The following is a 23,139-nucleotide window of genomic DNA, read 5'->3' on the forward strand; positions in this document are numbered from 1 at the left end:
CAACACTGGTCTCAACCTCCCATCCTTCTTGGGGATGAGGAAGTAGTGGGAAAAGAACCCAGCTTGCTGGGTGGTCCGCACTTCTCTGATGGCCCTCTTCGCCAGGAGAGTGTTGATCTCCGCAGCCAGAAGTTCTCTGTGCTGTGCATCTGACACCACTGTGAAGGTGACAGACCGTGTCCGTGGGGGCGGGTGCAGGAACTGCAGCCGATACCCCTGGGTCATGGTGGAGACCACCCAGGGGTCCGCCCCAATCGTCCCCCAGAACAACCTCTGTTCCAGGGAACGGCAAGAGGGGGCTGGGCCCCCCCCACCGTCAGGACCGAGACGGGGGCTTGCGGGGCTTACGGCCCCGGCCCCGTCCCGAGCGCTGGCCGCGCCCGGCCCTACCCCGCCGAGAGGCGTCCAGCTGGACCCTTAGGTCATCTGGAGCCGCATAAGCCGGCTGGGGTGGTGTAGGCCGAGGAGCCGCGGCGCTGCGGCGCCCTTGGCGGAGGACCCCTGACACCTCCTTGGCACACCGGCGGGCCTCCTGGGCCTGCTGGAGCATTGTGGTCGCAGTTGGCCCGAACATGGCCGATGGCACCACTGGCAATCTAAGCAGGCAGTTCCGATCTTCAGTCTGCAGCTGCGACTGGGACAGCCAGAGGTGGCGCCTCGCCGTCCAAAGCGAGGCCAGGGCCCTGCCCGATGCCACCGCCTGCTCCTTCGCCAGTTTCACCAAGAGTGAAGACACCTGCTTTAACTCTGCGGCCAGGCCGGGGGTTCCACTGTCCAGCTGGCCGACCAGACGGCGCTGGTACAGGGCCAGGATAGCACCTGTGTTAACCAGCTGGCCCTGGACTGCCAAAGTTCCGTGTACCCTGGTAAGCGCGGTATCCATAACCCTTGTGTTCCTGCTTGGGCAACTGAGCTTCCCCAGAACCGATGTGGTGGGGGTGATCAATGCCCCTAGGGCCTGATCCATGGGAGGAGGCGGGCCACAGCCCATCCTCTCCCGACCCTCCACGCACGCCAGCCGTTTCGCCAGGCCTGACCAACGCGGGAGGCTAGTCGGATTCTCAAACTGCTGGAGTACCAGGTCCTCCACATCCGAGAGTAACGGTGTGGTGGGGTGACGCGGCTGGTCCCCCGCTTCGTCGTCGAACCGGGAGGTCCTCCGCGTCTGCTCTGCCGGCAGCTCTATGTCCAGCGCCCGAGCAGCCCGAGCGATGAGCTCGTGAACCGAGGTGGGGAGCTGCTCTAGCTCCTCCTCCGCCTGTGCTCCATCACCACCCTCCTGACCGGGGGGGAGGTCCTCCTCCTCAGAGTCGAACCCCAGGACGTCGACGTCCTCATCCTCTGACGCCCCCTCTGGAAACGCCTCCTCCTGTCCTACCGCCAAGGTGGCAGCGGGGCGCTGTGGAGGGGGCGGGGCTGTTATTGTGGCCACCGGAGCTGGCTCAGGCAACTGGTCGCCCCCAACTGCACTCCTACGCCGTTTGGTCGGAAGCAGCTGCACTATTGCGGTGTTCAGGGGTTGGAGAGAAAACGACCTAGCCCTGGCCTCTCTCACTCTAGCCGGCAGGATAAAGCAATTCATGCACGCAGAGGGGTCCATACTGCCCGTACGTGCGTGCTCCGTCCCCAAGCAAAGCATACATCTATCATGGCCGTCCTCCAAGGGCATTTTTATCCCACAGCCCAGACACACGTGGGGCGCTGGGCTGGCCATGTTTGCTAATAACGCTATGTATGCTTATCTATATACCTAAAATAATAATATAAGGTATATATTCGTACGTATGTATTTGTATAACTATATATATATATACTCATATACTCAATGCTCGAATATTTGTATACTCATACACCTAATATTCATCCATTTATATAAGTGTATATTAATACCACACTTAATCTCTAAGTATATGAGCAGAGCCAAGCTCTATCCTTATTCCACTTATTTATTTATTTCGCAGGCCCCTCCCCCTACGCTGACGCCTCTCGCGTCGACGCGGAAGTAGGGACACGCCGCAAACAAACTTTTCTCTGTTTGTTTGTTTACTTGGCTCCGCCGAGGCGGGCCGCGGCGGCGATGATAACCGGTGGTAGATGGCCCGGAGGTCCGCCGACTAGGTCAGCTTCGCTCGGGTTCTACCTCGGTACCGCGCTGCGGCGGTGACAAGCCAGCAGCCGCTCTGGTCCGTCCTCCGACTAGGTCAGATTCTGAACCCGAATGCAGCCGCGGCACTGGCGCTGCCGGCGACCAAGCGTTCGGCCGACAGACGGCTTCACAACTTGATCACTCGAGCAGAACAGCAGCTGCCCTGGCCCGTCCTCCGACTAGGTCAGATTCGGAACCAGGGTGCACGCCACGCCAGGAATAATATGGAATACTATGGAATACTTGTGTGTTGGTGTAAATACGGCAGCAAGCGTCCCGAGAGGAGCCTTGCAAGACCTGCTCTCTACCCAAAGTAAGTGGACCACGCCGCCCAACACCCGTTCTGTATCTTCTTAAGCTGAGCCCACAAGCGTCTGCACTCGTGGAAATCAAAGAGTCGAAGTGGCTCTGCCTGGGTGGGACTTAAATAGCCCACTGATCACGGATCAGGGCAGGGCCACCATGAGTGATGTGTCTTAAAGAGTATCCACGAGCACTGCCCCTGGGGGTCAGTTCCCGTACATATTGAATAATATGTAGTGGAGAGCCAGTCTCGACCACGATAGAGAACAGAGCCTTCATTAGTATCATTGGTAACACCTGTGAATGTCTTACAATATGGCTGCTGCGCATAGAGCCTAGTACACAGAGAGCACAGGTAGAGAGAAACAAACTGGAATAAAAGACAGCAGATATCAGCTCATACACAACAAAATAGGTTTTTATTACTTCCACTCCCATATTAGTTCTAGTCTGAATTCATAGAAAACCAGATGAATGGCTATAGAACATCTACACAGACTCAAGTCAAGTCTCATGATATAAAATAGTTCTCTATCTCTCTTTCCAGTAAATACATTTTCTCTTTTTTTTTTTTTTTGGAACATTGGTTCAGAAAAATAAAGGCAGCCCCGCCCCTTTACATCAATAAACCCCCGGTCAGCCAATCGGCTGCCGGGGAGGGGCGGGACCACGGCGCATCTGACAGCAATGATAGTCCAACCACGGGGTCGAGTGTCAGCGGAAATGCCTCGCAGCCATTGGTCAGGGCTGGACAGGAAGAACATTTCAAAAACAGACACACGTTAATATTATTTGTATGTACAAGAAAATAAGCAATCTGCTGAATAGAAAATTCCCATATACAATTATATGATACTAATAGCTCTTAAATCAGACCTCAAAGAGAGTCTTGGATGTCTTTGAAAGACAGAGTCTGTAAAAGTCTTTGAGAGTCTGGTAAAGTCTTTGAAGGTGTGTGAAAGTCTGTGAAAACTATGATCTATAATCTATATTTGCAGGGCTGGGCGATACAGACAAAAATCAAATATTGTGATATTTTTGACCAAATACCTCAATATTGATATTGTGATGATAATATCGTATTGTGACGATATCTTTTTCTTAAATGTTAAAAATAGAGGACACAGCAGAGCCACAAACTCAACGTGCCACAACGTGACGCGTCGTGTGCTCGTCAATTGGCTATTTTCGATCGTTTTGACATTTGAATTTTATGTATAAAAGATGTTTATTTGTTTTTACAGTCAACCAGGAAACGACAACACTTATGTTATATCAAGATAAGGATATCCAAAATCCCACATTATGATATTGATATATTATCAATACATTGCCCAGCCCTAATCTGTAGTGTTTCAGTAAAGGTTCCGGTCCCAACTGCATTAAATCAAGTCTATTCAGAATTTAGCCGCAAGCAACTCTTAGATGCTATAATGCTATCTGACATCTGGAGTTGCAATACCAACCCTTGACAGCCCATTCATTCAAACAGAAAAGACCCATCTGATTGTATTAAACAACGTTAAACCCGCCAAGATTGCAGCTGTACGGAATGCTTGGATTATCCTCTTTGTATCTGTCAAGTCTTTGTTTCATAAGAATCCACCGTATACATGCTATGAGCTACTTTCTGACAATTCATTTCGTTCAGGTGATTATTTTTCTATAGTGTTCGAGTTTGGAAGCGCTCGTTTTCAATAACGGAACGTCCTGCTGCCTCCTGCATTATGTGACATTTCGAAACCGGCGGTACTCAGGACCGTTGGGTGATTTCCAACGAGCGCCTCCAAACTCGAACACAGGCGGATTTCCATTGGCATGGTACCACACCACACCACACCACACTGACCACCACAGCATCGGTTTCCACTACAATGAAGTGGGTAGAGTGGTGTGTAAGTGGTACTAAACTGGTGCCTAAAAAGGACCTACTACTGGGTAGGTCTGAGCTGGGCCAAGCTGGGCCATAGCAGTGACGTATAAGGCTGCTGCTACTGATTGGCCAACGCTGCTTGCTACCGATTGGTCAGAGGAAATCGTCACAACTGTGCGCCAGGATAGATTTGTTTGATCAGCTGCTACCAGTTTCTCTCTTCCAGCGTTCACGTGCACGTGTTACTGTTTCTAAGTCCATGTATATGGAAAGACGCCTTAAAAATAGCTAAAATCTCGATTATAGATGGCATCCCGTAAAGCTGGGTCGTATTGGACCAACGCGGAGGTAAAAGCCTTTTTGTCTTTGTTATCTGAGGAGAGCATCCAGAGAGAATTGGATGGAGCGACGCGGAACGAAAAGATATTTCAGGGCATGCAGGCCGACATGGCCAGATGGGGTTACGTAAAAACCGTTAAGCAAATGAAGGACAAATTAAAGAAAATGAAAATAGATTATCGGGCAGCCAAGTGCCACAATAACACCAGTGGTGCTGACCGTAAGACCCCAAAGTGGTACGAAGAAATGGATTCGATATACGGCCACAGACCAGGGAGCGCCGGGAGGGAGGCTTGCCTGGAATCAGCGTTAATAACTCCGACACCGTTGGCCGAATCATCCCGTAAGTTTATTTTTTTTACAGTCATTGTAGCTTGAAAGCTCAGAACTACAAATAGCAGACATCTGTTTTCTTTAGTTGACTGGCTGTTAAAGTTCCCATAACATTACTGCGTAATGCTAGCTAGCAACATTAAGCTAGTGGGCTAGTTGTGTTGCAGTCGTTTTATTGATTGTTTACAATGAATCATACTCTTTCAAGGTATTGCAAACGGCGCGGGTGATTCACCATCCACCGGCGACGATAATGATGAGTCCATGACCCAGTACTGCACACTAAACCTGACCGACCTACAACCTGAAGAGCCTAGAAAGATTATCACCTGCACAGAATGTATTGACAGAAAGTGGCTCATAACATGTCTACGGTGGATTTTTATGAAACAAAGAGTTAACAGATACAAAGAGGATAATCCAAGCTTTCCGTACAGATGCAATCTTGGCGAGTTTGACGTTGTTTAATACAATCAGAAAGGACTTTTCTGTTTGGATGAATGGGCTGTCAAGGGTTTGTATTGCAACTCCAGATGCCACATAGCATTATAGCATCTAAGAGTTGCTTGCGGCTATTCAGAACGTGCAGTTCCCCAAATTTCACAATGTTAGCCAACAATCCCAGTCCATTTCCTGAAAATATTTTGGACATAGCTGGTTTCGGCCCGACAGCAGAGATGTATTAATACTCTACAGTATACTATATACTAATCTTTACGTATAACATTACAACAATTTGAAGGTAATGACACGGGACATCGTAATACCAGGGGACATCATCTCTGGTCATGAGGACAGAGCACTGCCAGTGTTGCCAGATTCTGTGGGTGAAATAAGCAACCGGGTCTAGGAACACAAGCCCAGAAGAAGCGACTATTATAATAAGCCACATGAGCACTTTAAACCTATGTATACGTCGGCTGTTTGAAAATAACCGATCTACAAGCTCACAACGAGCTTGTAGATTTGCTAGTTTCAAAAAAAAACTTTAAATAAAATGTGGAATATTTGGAATATTTTGTAAACATTCTTAACACAAATCTGGTACAGGGCTCCCTGGCACAAAACATTTTCAGATAGGGGTTAGGGACAATACATATTAATTTGGGGGTCAATGACATGGAAATATTTTAGAACCACTGGTTTAAATAATAATAATAAAAAATGGGGGTCCTTGACATAAAATAAAAAGTTTGAAAATCACTGAACTAGATGGTACAATAGTATATAAAACTAGCAACAATTCTGGCTTCCTTAAGACCAAAGCTGAGTCCACCTGGGATGTTAAAACATGTTGCTCTCAAATAACCAATACAAAACATACTTCACTCTGCCTTATGGAAAAATAGACCATGTGCTGATTTTTTTTTTTGTCTTTTCATTTGCTGGTGAGAGTTAGCTGGATTGAGTTAGACGTCCAACTCTAACCGTTGACGAACGCACGATACTCGACATGAAAGCGTTTCGGTGCTAAATGGCTTTTTTTTTTCTCATCGTCATGGCATCACACATGCTTCTGAAAATGCATACCGTGAAAATTCAAACCTGCACACAACATCTTTAAGGCTTTTTTAGACACAGAATAGACACAGAATATCTTATAGTGTGTGTGGGTGTGTGTGTGTATATATATATATATACGTATATATATACACACATACATACACCTGTATATATAGTTGTCTTATATAAAAATAGATTCTCAAAGCGCGTAAGCATGCTTTAAAAGGGGAACAGTCAACAGACAATGGCTTGATGCAGCATTCTATTGTTTAAATTATTTAGATTTGCTGCCCTCACTTTGCAAAAGAAATATATATATTTTTTTCCTCCAAAATCCCATTTGGAATTGGAAACCCTTTAGAATACAGCTCATTAATAATGCATTGACCACATTAACCCTGCGATCCCAATTTCTGGGGAAATAAAATTCAAAATCTGAAGAAAACAAGAAAAAGGGAAAATGGCAGATCCACAAGTTCATCTACAAGTTGTGATTCTGTAGATCTACTAGTTTCCCTATTCATTGTACGTTTAGGTACATGTGGTTTACCTGTTTAAAGAATAAAAGAATACCAAGTAATACATGAAATAACCAGTTACTGTGGTACTGTAACTTGAGTAATTCAGCCCCAAAAACGGGTGTGTGCTGTTATTTGGTGTATGAGCTGTACATGCATTTAATGGCCTGTCATTTTAAACTTTTACCTCTTCACTTGGCAGGCCACCATTTAACTCCATAAATTGAAAAAAAAGCCCAAAATTTAAGTTTAAAAGCAAGTGCTGTTTTGCTATCGTAGGGCAGTAAAGTGATTGTGTGTGTGTGTGTACTTGTATAACTTGTCGAGGGCCAGAAAACCCCCCACAAGTACAGTAGAATCTGAGAAACAGACATTGTGAGGACAACGTGTGTGTGTGTGTGTGTGTGTGTGTGTGTGTGTGTGTGTGTGTGTGTGTGTGTGTGTGTGTGTGTGTGTGTGTCAGAGAGCTTACAGATCACATGCTCCCTGACCGCGCGCGCGCGCACACACACACACGGTTAATGGAGGGTGCTCTGCCTATTGAGCAGCAGCTTACTCATAAAAGCATTTAGATAAAAATACATTTACAGCAAAGCTTTGTCATCATCATCATACACCACCATCACCACGGCAGGCTTACTGGACGAGCATCTGCTGCTCCGCATACTGTAGCAACAACAACAACAACAACAACAGTCAGGTCAGATCACCGTGGCGACAACTAACAGCGGCTCAGTCAGCATATAGAAAACATCGAAGGCAATGCAAATAGTGCAACGTGTTACACAGACCGACATATCAGTTTAAAGACAGGCTGGGGAAACGCCACGAGCATTTAGAACGGAATGGGTACATACACACATGTCCGTTCGCGACCGTTTCGCGTCCGTTTCATACCGTTTCCGTTCGCCGGAAGTCCCATCCACTCCCATGTTAAAAAAAAACGGGACCGTGGTCCCGTTTTTTTTTAACATGGGAGTGGATGGGATTCCGGCGAACGGAAACGGTCGCGGAACGGTCACGAACGGACATGTGTGTATGTACTCAGCACAATTCCGTTCGCGACCGTACAGACGGCCGGAAGTCCCATCCACTCCCATGTTAAAAAAAAAAAACGGAAAGACGGACGCGATCCGGTCCGGAAAAAGCACATCCGGTTTCCGCAACACATTTGTATACATAACAAAATTGCCGGATCCGGAACAAGAGCTTCCGTTTCGTAGCGACCCGTTTCACGCCAGCAAACGGAGATGTGTGTATGTACCCACTGAAGGAAAGAAGGGTTGGTTAGGTAAGGTAGGATGGTACGTTGTTGGATAGGTAGGTAGGATGGTAGGTTGGTGGATAGGTTCGATGGGTAGGTAAATAGGTAGGATGGTGGATAAGTAGGTAGGATGTTAGATAGGTGGGTAGAATGTTAGCTTGGTGGATAGGTTAGATAGGTTAAGTAGGATTGTTACGTAGGTAGGTCGAGTAGGTTAGGTTGGTGGATAGGTTAGATCAGTGGTTTACAAACTTTTTAACTTAGAATCCAAAGACCCCCCCCCCCTGAAGGGATATTTACTTGAGCCCCTTAGCAGGCAGCAGCGGTTCCGGTAGGAGACAAAAAAATGTCTCCTTTGTGTCTCCTACCGGAACCGCTGCTGGTCGTCAAATTATTGGCTTAGGAATGCGACAAAAACAAAAAAATGTCCATGAATTCAAGTCTCCATGGGGTAAGTAATCGATAGATTTTTTGGGGGGGTGAACTGTCCCTTTAAAAATGGGTCCGAAACCCACAAATGGGTCCGGAGCCACTGTTTGGGAACCACCGGGTTAGATAGTTATGGCTTTATCGGTAGGTAGGTAGGTAGGTAGGTAGGTAGGTAGGTAGGGAACACTCAGAGCCTGTTTAGAAAAAAAACTTGCAGCTAAATGCTGATATGTCCCATCATGACCTCAGATATGAAATGTTTAACCATCATTATTCTGCAGCTATATTCCCAAAAAAAAAGACAAAATGACACAAGCTGCAGAACTATATCAACCAGTTATACAAAAGTGATCCAATGCAAAAACATCAAACAATCTCCACAACGTTCAGCGTGCAGTTTACTGGAGACAAGACCATCTCTGATGAGAGTTAAAATCCCATCTTATAAAATCCCCCAGTTTCAGGTCTTTTACCTAACATACAGTCATCTGCCCACAAACTAAAAACACATTCACAAAATCACAGCAGCTTCAACCGTCGCATACATTCATGTCCATGGTCCTTTTCAACCTGGGTTCTGCAGGCTCTATTCACAGCAGCCATATTATGAAGACACTCACAGGTGTTACCAATGATACTAATGAAGGCTCTGTTCCATTCTGGTCAAACAGAGTCAGGGTGCTGATATTGTGCATGTTGGCCCACTGGAAACACTCTGTTACACCAGTGGGTCTACAGTTGGCGTCCAGGGACCCTCATGGGCTTCCAAATGGCCCCTTATAGGTGTGTAACTCTGAGAGTGTACAAATGGAACCAAATGGACCCGTAAGGGTCCATTTGGTTCCATTTGTACACTCTCAGAGTTATGGGGGTCGTGGAAACCACTGTGCTACACTAAATGGAACAGAGCCTTCATTAGTATCATTGGTAACACCTGTGAAGGAAGTGATGATATGGCTGCTGTGCATGGAGCCTATTTTCCCTTTTGGTCTGAGGGTGGCGCTAGAGCAGTGGTTCTCAAACTTTTTCGTGCCAAGGACCCCAAAAATGGATATGTATGTGGCCGCGGACCCCCACCTGAAAATATGTTGTGCCAGGGACCCCCAGAAGATTTGTGTTAAAAAAAATATTGCCCTTTAAAAAAAAAAAACAAGATTTAAAAATTTGCACACATTTTCAAGATTTGTCAAAAACAGCAAATCTACAAGCTCATACCGCGGCACTCGGTGTCGCGCTATGAGCTTGTACATCCGCTATTTTTGAATAGCCAAAGTATAAAATATGGATAAAGGGGTTCCAATGATTGTGCCGCTTTGTTAACTAATTTTGCCCCCTGGTATCCCCCTAAGGACATCTGGGGGTCCCTGGACCCCACTTTGAGAACCAATGCGATAGAGAATGGCTCACTCAAATGGCCTAGGGCTCATCCTCCAGAGTATAGAACTCACTCAGAAGGTTTCATGGTTAAGCTGCCAAGTTTAGATTTTGAGATATCTTGTGTCCAATTTTGACATTTTGGCCTAAAGGTTGCGCTAGAGGAAACTCGTAGTTCATCAATACACGGAAAATACAACCCAGGCTGAAAAGTGATGGACAGTTTCACCAAGATGTTTTCTGCTAAACAACCTTTTTTATTTCTTTCCCTGTGGCAACATTGCATTTCTGTCAGCGTGTCAACAACAGGCTGGATCCCATTCAGCTCATTCTCCCCCCCAGGGTCTGAATGAGCATCCAATGAGATGCAGCCTACTGTATACGGCGTTTAAACGCTTATGTCACTTTTCCCATTGCACAGAGCCGGATCAACTGGTCGTTTTTTTGTTTTTGCTTTCCGTTGTAGGTGTAAAGAGAAGGAGACACCCTTCTCTTGTCAACTATCGCTGAGCCTTTTTTTTTTTAGGTGTGCAAAAATACTTTGTTTACCCGTTTCCTGTTAAACGGCAGAATGTAACTTTTTTTAAATGAATAAATTGTAATTTTGTCCAATCTGTATCGGTAGAGTATGTTAACACATTCACTGCCATTGACGGATCTCTCCGTCAATTGGTCTTTTCAGTGATTTACGGTAAATTGCACAGCCTGTGCGTTAATATGGTACCTCTAGATCAAAACCCCAAAAATCTATCAAGATTGAGGATCACACGAGTTGAGCAGGTATCGCGCAGTGAAAAAGTGACACAAGAGACTTTTAAGAAGTAAAGTCACAGACCAGATGAACTGATCACAGGAATGAATGCAAGACGTAAAGACGATGGTCAGATAACTCTCCATCTCTTAACATCAAACAATAAAACATCCACACACAGATTCTATTGATAAAACCGCTTTGACAAATCAAAGGAATGTCCGGTTAACATCGTAAGCCGTGACTCACAGGATGTCAGAAGGAAAACAAACCGCTTTGTGTAATCCGGTACAATGGGTGTGTCGTATCCTCATTAAGAAGGTCAAAGGGTGAGGTCCCCGACAGAACCTGATGAGAACCACTGAATCTGTTGGACTGTTGTCTGTTCCGTTTAAAGAAGAACGTTTCTCTTCCATGTAGTCACATTTATGATTTTTTTTCCTTTTGTCTTTAATCCAGCTTTAAGAATTTATTTTCCTACGTCCTCTTATCAAACGTCTGTTCATTTTTGGTTGCATCTCAGCTGAGAACATCAAAAGGGTCGTTTACTGCATGACTTCAAATGACACTATAAAACAGAACAACGTCTAACGGAGTTATTTATATGGAAATAACTTGGCTAGTTGAGTAGATTCCTCCCGGGTCGTAACGTCCAGTTAACAACCGCACACTTTTCTTCCTCCCGTGATTGGTCAATTTGATCCGGCGTGGAGGGAAAAACGTCGTCCAATAACAGGCCAGGCAGCATTTGGAGAAGGGCGTGGCCCAGTAGGTCAGACAAAAAGAAGTAATAATAATGCAATTGTGATTGTAATTGTAACAGTTTTCCAAGGATTTCATTCTCCAAGACGTGGCTTTCGTTACAAAGGTTTCCCAATTCCAAATTAATTTTAATTACTAAGTCAAGTAAGCAGGGTTTTGTTTAACAAACCCTTCTGGACCGGCAAACACCTTGGAGTAAAACAAATAATAAAACACAGCTCAGCATTTTAGGTCCATAATCTAAATGTTAATTGGAGACCAAAAAAAAAAAAAAGAAGAAGTAAAAAGTCCAAGTAAACTATGGAGTGAGAAGGATGCTCCGAAAACAGGCCCAACTTCCCAGATGAAAACAAAACTTTAAAAAAATAAATAAAACAAATGGATCTTTTATCCGACCGCTGCCACAAAGTTCACATAAAGTTCTTGGCATGACTTGCATCAAAAAAGGAGCTCCATGGTGGTGGCTAAGCTACGCAGCAAGGTTAACATGTATAGCGGTTAGCCGTCCTGTCCTTGTATCCGTACATTCCGGTTATAGCTAGGCTAGTTGGCGTTTAGCTGCTAGCTAGTCTGTTGCTGAATCCATGAAGGTCGCTGAAGTGCGCTAGTTAGCATGTAGAACGTAGCACCAGTCACCAGTCAAAGAGCAGGATTCTTACTTCAAGATGCTAGGTGTCGCATGATTTCACAATGAGCACCCATACTGTTAGGTGTCAGGCGTTCTCATGAATAGTCATGAATAGATTTGAGGGTCATAGCGGTAGCCGCGGGCTTCGACCGGTTCTTTTTTTAACAAGTCAGACCAAAACATGCTGATCCCAATATGCATCAAACGACTCTTTTTAATGTTTAACGAAACATCTCGACCTCTCCTGGAGCCTGGAGGGGCACGGCTGTGGCGTCGTGCACTTCGGGACTACAACTTTAAAAAAAAATATTTCCCCAAGTCTCAGAAGAACTCCAGTCGAGTCTCCGTTAACCTCTACTACACTACCTCTGTGGACGGGCTGAAGACACGGAAGGTTTTTGATCGACATCAAAAGCCAAACACATTCATCAGTAATCAATAGCCAAGAGCTTCGTCAAGGTCCCTCAAACAGCAAAACACCCCAATGACTGCTTCTAGCCTCTGAACAACAGACCGACTAAATTACACTCACAAGGACAATTATGCTCCTATATCAGCATGTTACGGTGTGAGAGGAGACGACGATGGTTTAAAGCCAGGGCTTCCGTTAGGTTCGGCTGATTTTCAATCTTCAGCTCGTGTGACACGACTCACTGCTCAAGAAGGGAGAGGGTCGTGGAAAGCCATGGTGACATCAATCCTCTTCTCCGTGTTGAAGGTTCATTTTTCCCACCCGTCCTGGTGAGGAACCAGTACTTTGAACCGACAGACCTGCGTGGGGACGCACGCGTCCAGCGGAGGGCTCCGCAGCGCCAACCGACACGTTCCATATTCACCAGTACTCTGAATCAGAGTCCCGTTTATTTGGCCAAAGTATTGTTCGCATACAGACTCGTTTATCCAGTTGAGGGCTTTCTTTTTTTGTCCCGCCACCTCCGTCAGGTAAAAAAAAAACCAAAGGTGCTCAATTTCCCATTTGGATTTAAACATGTCGCATGTTTCCAAGACAGCGTCAGGTTGGGGGCCGGGGTCTCCTATAACCCAGGAAGGTTTGCTCTGTGGAGCCCAGGGCCAGAGCTCAGGGTTTGTGGGGGCCGGGGGAAAGGACCACCGGCGTGGAGAGACCGTCGACGCTCAGCGCTGGAATGTGGATCTGATTACTACCATTGGTGGGGAACTGGAGAGAGAAGAGAGAGAGAGAGAGAGAGAGAGAGAGAGAGAGAGAGAGAGACAAACGTCATTTCAACAAAAATAAATCCTGTATCTCGGCTCCTGTGTACTTGGTATACTGGGTATAACAAGAGAACGATGACTTTTTTTTTCACAGTGATTTCCTCCGTGATTAGCAACCAGCAGGGGACCGATCATACTGGAGATAAATATTCTGTGGTTCTTGGAAGATTAGTCAGAATGCTTAAAAATGCAGGCAGAAGCTACCTGCCAGCATTAGAAAGCCCCTGGCAGTGAATGTGTTAAGACCGGGGAACACATCTGTGTCATTTTAAGATTAAATTCAGATTCAAAAATAGCAGATATACAGTGCCGCGCTACAAGCTTGTAGATCTGCAATTTTGTTTTGTTTTTTTTTGGGGGGGGGGGGGGGATTGTGGGAAAAAAATCAAATCTTTGAATATATGTTTTTTTAAACACTCGCAAATAGCAGATGTACAAGCTCTTGTAATAATCTTAATGTATAGCTTGTATATCTGCTATTTTTGAGAATCACTGTTCTAAACCACTGTTCCAAATCCTAAGAGGTTTCTGAAAAACGTATGTTGATTTCCCGGTTTTAATCTTTGACCTGGAGCTAATGTTTTTGCTGGGGAGGAGGGGGGGGCTCTGCTTTTGATATCCCCTCTCTGGGTCATACATTAATTAAGACATGCATTTACCTTTCGGGAAATGTAAACTGTCTGATATGTTTGATATAATAATGATATAATATCACAATTTAACAATTCCCTATTTTTTGAGCAAATATTTCAAAATGTTTTCCAAGATTTTCCAATTGTTTGAAAAAAAAATCCAAAATAGCAGCTCTACAGGGTCGCAACACAACACTTTGTGAGCTTGTAGATCGGCTACTTTCGCTATTTGTCATACGAAGAACTACACAGGGCTTAGAGCGGTTGAGATTTTACAAATCAAACCCTGTGTATTATGATCTTTGACCAGCAGAGGGCGAAAACTACAAATATAATATTCAACATGTCTATTTTTTTGGTAACAATTGTAGCTCTGTGTTGTTTTGTCGACTAGAATCAGAACTGTGAATAACAGCAGGTCAGAGAGGACACTGTTGAAACGTACGATGACAAGAATAATAACTCAGATATGTAGACGTGTAATCCTTCATAATTCCATCGTTTTGTCCAGTGCACCATTGACAGATGGTGTTATGAAGGTCTGAGCCAAAATACAGGACACGCACGTACACACGCACACAAGCACAAGCAGCTACATGCACACATGCACATTTATTAAGGCAGGATTTGTGCACACATCCCCCCGCCACTCACTCACACACACACACACACACACACACACACACACACACACACACACACACACACACAATACAGTACATTTATATATTTTAACACAACCCACACACACACACACAGGCAGTGAGTGTGTATAAGAATAGCTTGTGTGTGTCAAGGAGAATGAAAGTGGTGTTTATTTGGATGTACGTAATTGTTGCTTGCTAGCCGGCTTATGGCACAGGTTTCGTGTGCGTGGCTGTGTGTGTGTGTGTGTGTGTGTGTGTGTGTGTGTGTGTGTGTGTGTGTGTGGATATTTTCCATGTGTCATGGCGCCGATATTGTACGATGTCACAATGATATTGATGATGTCACAATGCTCTTTCATAACGTCACAGCCTGCATCTGTGATACATGTCTAGGTCATCATACAGCTATCCCCATTACGAACCTCTCCCTCCGCTATTACAGCACCGAGATGCGGTCCCACTGGGCTGAAGGTGGAACACCAGCCAAAGGGCCGTGCGTTACCTTTTTTGCATACATCGTATCCAAAAACTAAAGGCAGTCCCCTAAACCTACAGGTGTTTGAGGAGTTTGCGGAACCCTAACTTTTTAGAACGGGGGCGAAACAACCGCTTAACCCATTGAGACCTGAAACTGTGTCATTTTTGGATTTCAGCTAAAAAAGCATTATTTTACACTTTGGGCTATTCAAAAATAGCAGATCTACAAGCTCGTAGCGCGGCACCGAGTGCCGCGCTACGAGCTTGTAGATCTGCTATTTTTGAAAATTCGTGAAAATGTGTGCAAATCTTTGAATAAATATATTTTTAAAGCGAACATTTTTAAACTCAAATCTTTGCTTCTGGGGGGTCCCTGGAACAAGATATTTTGATGGGGGTCCGCGGCCAAATACATATACTTTTAGGGCTCCTTGACATGAAAAAGAATGAGCACCACTGATATAGAAACATATACGTTTTTCAGAAAACTGAAACATTTAGGAGACATGTAGAATCGGCTTCAGGTCTCAATGGGGGGGTTCTACCGGGTTGAATGGGGAACATGGCCGCAGGCTGACTAAATAAGCGATTTAAGCGGTTGTTTCGCCCCCGTTCTAAAAAGTTAGGGTTGCACAAACTCCTCAGACATCTGTAGGTTTAGGGGACTGCCTTTAGTTTTTGGATACGACGTGGCGAAAAAGGTAAAATGCGCCGACCCTTTGCCGGTGTTCTATCGCCGCCGATAGCCAAGCCCAGAGGGACCTCATCTCGGAGCTGTATTATAGCGGAGCGCAAGGTTTGTAATGGGGTTGCATCAGTGGTGGGGAAAGTACTCAAATGTTTTACTTAAGTAAAAGTATCAATACTGCAATGTAGAAGTACCGTAATGTAGTGTTACAAGTAAAAGTCCGGAATTCAAAATTTACTTGAGTAAACGTACAAAAGTATTGGTAAGAAAATGTACTTAAAAGTACCAAAAGTAAAAGTACTAAATGTTTGAAAATAGCCGATCTACAAGCTCACAACGCGTCGCGTTGTGAGCTTGTAGATCGGCTATTTTCAAATAGCCTATGTATAAAATAGGGCTAAAGTGGTTAATGTATGTTTCATTATATCCTAATGTATATCTGAAAAGTAACTAGTAACTAAAGTTTTCAAATAATTATAGTGGAGTAAAAGTACAATATTTGCCTCTGAGATGTAGTGGAGTAGAAGTAAAAGTATTGGAAATTGGATATATTCAAGTAAAGTACAAATACCTCAACACTTTACTTAAGTACAGTACTTAAGTAAATGTACTTAGTTACTTTCCACCACTGGGCTACATACGGCATACTAATTAGTGACGTTAGGGACTGTAACATAAGGGCCACTCACAGCAAGCACGATAACTATAAATATGTCGTTTAAATAAATTGTTCCAACTCAAACGGATGGCAGCGTCCACAGAACCACAACTGTAGTCGTGGACAATAACGTTTGGAACACTTTCGGCGCGATGTTATGAACGATAGAAACATGGACGGCCAATCAAAACATCCATCAGACGGACATCTGGGATGCAATCAGTCTCACTGACCCTCGGAAAGGTTTATTAACCCATTAAGACCGGGAACGCATACTGTGTCATTTTAGATGTGTAGCTAAAACCATTATCTTATACTTTTGGCTATTCAAAAATAGCAGATATACAAGCTCATAGCGCGGCACTCTGTGCTCTGCTATTTAAAAAAAAAAATATGATTATTTCTTTTTATATCTTTGAATATATATGTCTTTCAAAGCGAACATTTGTAACTCAAATCTTTGCTTCTGGGGGGATTCTACAAAATAATGTCTTATGTTGCTATAATGAGTGGTTCTCAAACTTTTTCATGTCAAGGACCACCCAAAATTATATGTATTTGGCCGCGGACCCCCATCTCAAAATATGTTGTTCCAGCGACCCCCCAGAAGCAAAGATTTGAGATACAAATGTATACATAACATATATTAAAAGATTTGCACACATTTTCACAATTGTTTTCTCAAAAATAGCAGATCCACAAGCTCATAGCGCGGCACTCGGTGCCGCGCTATGAGCTTGTATATCTGCAATTTTTTGAACAGCCAAAGAAATCTGTGACACAGATGCGTTCCCAGATTGAAAGGGTTAAACGGAGATGAGGAGACGATTATGAACAGCTGGCCGGCTAGGCTGGCATTACCTAGGCTCACCTCCTCATAATTAATAATGAGTCAGATTATCCATAATTATATCCCGTCTTTCAGCACCAAAGATGTAGAGAGATCTCTCTCTCTCTCTGTGTGGGCTTTAACCCATGTGTGAATGGCGCTTTAACCCATTAAGACCTCATACCGCTTCGAGCTTGGAGATCTGCTATTTTTGAAAAATAGTGAACATTTGTGTCTTCGAATATATATATATATACTGCTCAAAGAAATGTAGGGAACACTTGGATCCCTTAATTATTTTGAGTTTTCATGAACTGTGTACATACTAGAGATGCGCGGATGGCCTCTCACGTCACCCGAATCCGCATATACAAATTAATGTATCCGGCCGTTATCCAACCGCAATAATTATATTATCCAATTTAAATATCCGCATCCGCACCATCCGTTTTTCCTGTATGTCAAAAATATTATTATTTTCTGGTATTCCCCGTTTTAGTATTGGTTGTGCGATGCGATCACAAAATGCATTGACTTAGCCAATGGAATGTCGGTGCGTCTTTTTCCTTTTTTTTAACCCATTAAGACCTGGAACTGTGACATTTTTAGATTTAAGCTAAAAAGCATTATTTTACACTTTGGGCTATTCAAAAATAGCAGATATACAAGCTCATAGCGCGGCACCGAGTGCCGCGCTATGAGCTTGTAGATCTGCTATTTTTGAAAAATCGTGAAAATGTGTGCAGATCTTCTGAATATAGATATTTTTAAACTTCAAATCTTTGCTTCTGGGGGTCCCTGGAACAAAATATTTTGATGGGGGTCCGCGGCCAAATATGTATAATTTTGGGGGTCCTTGATATGAAAAAGATTGAGCACCACTGATATAGAAACATACGTTTTTCAGAAAAGTTGAGATTTAGGAGACATGTAGAATCGGCTTCAGGTCTCAATGGGTTAAACCGGTGCTGCTCTTTGCTGCGCTGAACATACAGACTCTTATGTTCAGCGCAGCAAAGAGCAGAGAGCGCAGCAGAGAGCAGCAGTGCGGCGCTTATAGAATAACACTAGATATATTAGATTTAGCGTTGTATATTGGGTGATTATGCTACTATAGTCGCAACTATTTTGTCACCTGATGATGGTGTACTGTTAAAGGATCAGTGCATATATATTTACCTGGAAGGACAGCTTGGCGGGGGAGCGAGGCGCGATGGGACTCAGCGTGCTCCAGAAGTGAATGGTGGAAGGAAGAGGACTGGGAGTTAATAAGACTGGAGTCTACAGAGAGGGAGAGAGAGAGAGAGAGACAGAGAATTAGAAATATTTAACCAAACCAGAGCCATTACACGTCAGACTACATAAGCACACAGCAAGGGTGTCACAATACTCGATACATACCGAAAATGAATCAAAATGGACTTTACAAGCCCTATATCGCGATACCGCTGGGGGTGACCTGCGAGCCTTTTCAGTGGTGGAGAACGCTGGATATAAACATTTAAATCAGCGTTCTAGAACCACGTTACAAATTGCCAAGCAGATTGCGTTTGAGCTCGAGTGTGTTGCCTGCGATGTATGCGAAATGAAGGCAAGAGTTACTGAAGGGCTGAGCCAGTTTATATTTTTGATATGTTAAACGTTTTATTACTGCATGTTCTCCCCGTGTCTCCTAGGGTAGGTACAGTAATTCTGGTCTCTATACTGCCTCCCCCTGGTCAGCCGGGGGGGGTGCCTGATGGAGGGGAAAGGAACTAGTTGGAATAACGTGTTCCTTCCACGCGCTGCGTCCAACCGGGGAAACTCCCCCCTGTCATGTGATAAGAAGAGGCCTGCTCACTCCTCATGCATTGAAAGAAGGATGAGCTCAGTTCGGGCTCTCCCCAGGCTGGCAGAGGGAGAGTAGCGCCCAGGATTACAGCTTAAGCATTGGCACTGGGTGAAAAAATGGGTTACAAAAAACGTGGGATATAAAAAAAAGATATAAAAAAAAAAAACGTTTTATTATTATAAATTCTCATTTGTTATTTATCATTGTTATTATTCAAATAAAAGTTCTTTATTGATAAACAAGTGTTTTTCTTTACAAATCAAGAGTCAATACCCTAATAATTAAAACTAAATACAAATCGAATATCAAATCGTGACATTAAAATCGAAAAGTCGAATGGAATCGTGGATTAGGCGTATCGTGACACACCTAGCGCGCGCGCACACACACACACACACACACACACACACACACACACACACACACACACACACACACACACACACACACACACACACACACACACACACACACACACACACACACACACACACACACACACACACACACACACACACACACACACACGTACCAGTGCATGTGAGGTGATGACAGTAGGAGTGAGGAGTGAGTTGGTAGCAGAGCCAGGAGCCAGTAGACTGTTGACGGCTGCATTCACCTGGAAACACACACAATAACACTGTTGTTACAACACAACAACACATGGTACTACACTGCATAATTCACACATGCGCACACACACACACACACACACACACTCCCACAAGGTTTGCATGTGAATGGTACATTTTAGATGTTGACTTTTCATCCCCTTTTGTACATTTTGTATTTCTTTGTTCATTTATTTTGATTGATTTGATTGAGTTATTTATTTGACCCATTAAGACCTGGAACGCATCTATCTGTGTCACTTTAGATTTCTTTGGCTATTCAAAAATAGCAGATCTACAAGTTCATAGCGCGGCACCGAGTGCCGCGCTATGAACTTGTATATCTGCTATTTTTGAAAAATCTTGAAAAAAAATGTTTTCCATTTTTTTCAATTTAGAAAACATTTTTAAGAATGGTCTTAATGGGTTAACACTAATTAAAAGTAATTTTACTTTCACATAGTATGGGCATCGGGGCAGGGTTGTTGAGGGTAGGCCATTTGTAGATTTTAACTCAAATCTTTGCTTCTGGGGGTTCTACAAATGTCTTCTAAATCCTAACTTTTTTTATTTATTTTTTTATTTTTTTAACTTATGTTGCTATAATATCAGTGGTTCTCAAACTTTTTCCATGTCAAGGACCACCCAAAATGACATGTATTTGGCCACGGACCCCCCATCTCAACATATTTTGTTCCAGGGACCCCCAGAACCAAAGATTTGAGTTAAAAATGTTCGCTTTAAAAATATCAAATTATTAAAAGATTTGCACAACTTTTCACACTATTTTTTGAATAGCCAAATAAATCTCAAGTGACACAGATGCGTTCCCGGCAGTGCTGACTTCGTCGACTGAAACTACGACGAAAAATGATCGCCGACTATAATCTTATGAAATTTAGTCGACTAAAACTAGACTAAAAGTAAAACATTTCAGATGACTAAAATATGACTAAAACTAAATGGAATTTGATTTGATTTGATTTGATTTTGGATCCCCATTAGCTGTTGCACATGGCAACAGCTATTCTTCCTGGGGTCCACACAGAGCAATTAACATACAATTTACAAAACAATTATTAAAAAAAGAACATGTTTACAAATATCAATATAAAAATACTTGATGGTACAGTGAAATATACACAATTAAAATGACATTACAAGAAAGTGCTTTAGTCTTTTCTTAAAATGCCTTTTATCCTTAATTTCTGTGATGCATACAGGTAGAGAGTTCCAGAAGGTCATTGCCCTGTACATGACTGTATTCTTCATTGCATTCGTTTTTGGCTTGGGTGCTGTGAATCGACCCATTGCTACATGTCTTGTATTATATTGGTGTCTATCACAGGTATAATGAATATTTTTATATAGGCAATTTGTTTTTTTATTTAAACAAATGTTCCTAAAAAATACAGCCAGACTGGCAGTTAGTCTTTGCTCCACCAACAGCCATGACAGATTCTGATGAATTAATAGTGTATTAGATCTAATATTACAATTAAGGGCAAGGCGAGCTGCCTTGTTCTGGGCTATTTGTAATTTATGCTGATCCTTTTTAGCTGCATTGGACCACACAACTGGACAGTAGTCAAGATGGGATATGACTAGTGCCTGGATAACCTGGACAGCCGATGTTGGAGTTAAAAACTCAGCACATCTCCTTATCATGGACAGACCCCCTCCCATTTTCTTCGTTATATTGTCAATATGAGTAGACCATGTTAGATGACTGTCTAACGTTACACCCAGTAGTTTTACTTCATCTACCTGCTCAATTTCTAACTCCCTCAAATATAGATTCAGTTTGGGTTTTGACTTTAGCATATACTGTGATCCAAATACAATTGATTTTGTCTTTGAGATGTTCAGGATCATCTTATTGTTCACCACCCACTCTGATATGCATTGTAGTTCCTTGTTAAGAGCTACAGACAGGTCTTCTACATTTGTAGCAGACATATATAAAGTGGTATCGTCAGAATACATGGCTATATTGGCCCTGTCTAAGACCAGTGGCATTTGATTCAAAAGACTATGACTAAAACAAAATAAAAAAATGTGCTGTCAAAATCAACACTGGTTCCCGGAATGAATGGGTTAATAATAATGATAATAATAACCTTATCCAGAGACAGTCCAGGGGGTAGCAGACACGGGGAGGAGGGCAGCTCCAGTCCACGAGGTTTCTTGGGTTTAGGAGGAACCACTTCCGGGGCAGAGGTCACAGCAGGGGTCACAGACGCTGTTACCGTGGTAACTGAGGAGTCGTGAGAAGAACCAGGAGCATTTAACAGCACAGCCTTGCTCAAGGACACTTCGACAGTTAACGGTAGGGATGCACCGCTATGGAAATTCTTGGCCGATACCGATGTTTAAAATAACAATTTAGCCGATATCCGATAATTGTTTATTTCGTTTTTGGAGTTATTATTTCCCCCTTTTGTGCCATGGAAACAAATAAATATTCATTACAAGAAATAACTGCTCAGAAACACAACATAATTGCCTTTTATGCAAGTAAAATTAACGAGTGTCAACGAGCGTCAGCTGGACAGTGACACACACCTCAGCTGTGCTGAACTGAAAGTGACTGGAGTTAGTTTTTTTTTTTTTAAAGCCGTTGAATATGACATGATAATGTTTACTGTGATTATGGTAAGCTTACATTTCATATCGCAAACACCATAGAGTTAAAAACTCATGTAAGTTTAACCAGCCAAATAAATAAAAAATCAACCGTTATCGGCAAATATCGTCCGATACCGTGATGGTATTCTAGTGTGAGAGAGAGAGAGTGTGTGTGTGTGTGTGTGTGTGTGTGTGTGTGTGTGTGTGTGTGTGTGTGTGTGTGTGTGTGTGTGTGTGTGTGTGTGTGTGTGTGTGTGTGTACCTGGTACAGAGGCCTTGACCTCACCCTCCTTCACCCCGGACTCCAGACAGGAAGTGGGCGGGACTTCTATGATGGAGAGGGGGGACTCTGGGCTCTCCGGACCACACGTCAACTCTGGTACCTGAAGACAAAACGGAGTGGTCACTGGGTCCAACCAGACCGAGTACGTAAAAAAACAGCAGAGGGCGCTGTTTTTCCTTTTCGTTTGGCGATGGGTTCCCAGATTGCCCACTAACTAACTCAGGGGTCTTCAACGTTTTCAGCCCAAGGACCCCCTAGCTGAGAGAGCGACGAAGCAGGGACCCCCTCTATATTGTATAAAATATGTTTCAGATGTAACTTTTTTTTGTTTACTTGGTCTGCTCTTTTTTCCGTCTACACCAAACACCTCTTTGCCAAAAAATAGCAGATCTACAAGCT

The 23,139-nt window shown here is 43.6% G+C and overlaps 1 protein-coding gene and 1 long non-coding RNA gene across 2 annotated transcripts in view; both read right to left on the reverse strand.

Annotated features, from left to right (window-relative positions):
- Window positions 1–2,849: 2,849 nt before the first annotated feature.
- Window positions 2,850–7,387, reverse strand: LOC311054344. The gene is made up of 2 exons (XR_014601713.1): window positions 5,299–7,387; window positions 2,850–4,240 (listed from the first exon to the last, which is right to left on the reverse strand). It is a non-coding gene; the product is annotated as an uncharacterized lncRNA (long non-coding RNA).
- Window positions 7,388–10,834: 3,447 nt separating this feature from the next.
- elk1 (ETS transcription factor ELK1) overlaps window positions 10,835–23,139 on the reverse strand; it is a 36,131-nt gene continuing 23,826 nt past the window's right edge. Inside the window, exons 8-12 of the mRNA XM_084070230.1 lie at window positions 22,720–22,840; window positions 21,950–22,086; window positions 19,751–19,837; window positions 18,567–18,668; window positions 10,835–13,400 (exon numbers count right to left, since the gene is read on the reverse strand). Of these exons, the coding sequence (XP_083926356.1) occupies window positions 13,302–13,400; window positions 18,567–18,668; window positions 19,751–19,837; window positions 21,950–22,086; window positions 22,720–22,840 (546 nt within the window). The 3' untranslated portion in view covers window positions 10,835–13,301. The remainder of the gene's footprint in view (window positions 13,401–18,566; window positions 18,669–19,750; window positions 19,838–21,949; window positions 22,087–22,719; window positions 22,841–23,139) is intronic.

The sequence above is a fragment of the Gymnoscopelus microlampas genome, assembly GCF_963454915.1.
Source record: "Gymnoscopelus microlampas genome assembly, chromosome: 10".
Classification (NCBI taxonomy): Eukaryota; Metazoa; Chordata; class Actinopteri; order Myctophiformes; family Myctophidae; genus Gymnoscopelus; species Gymnoscopelus microlampas.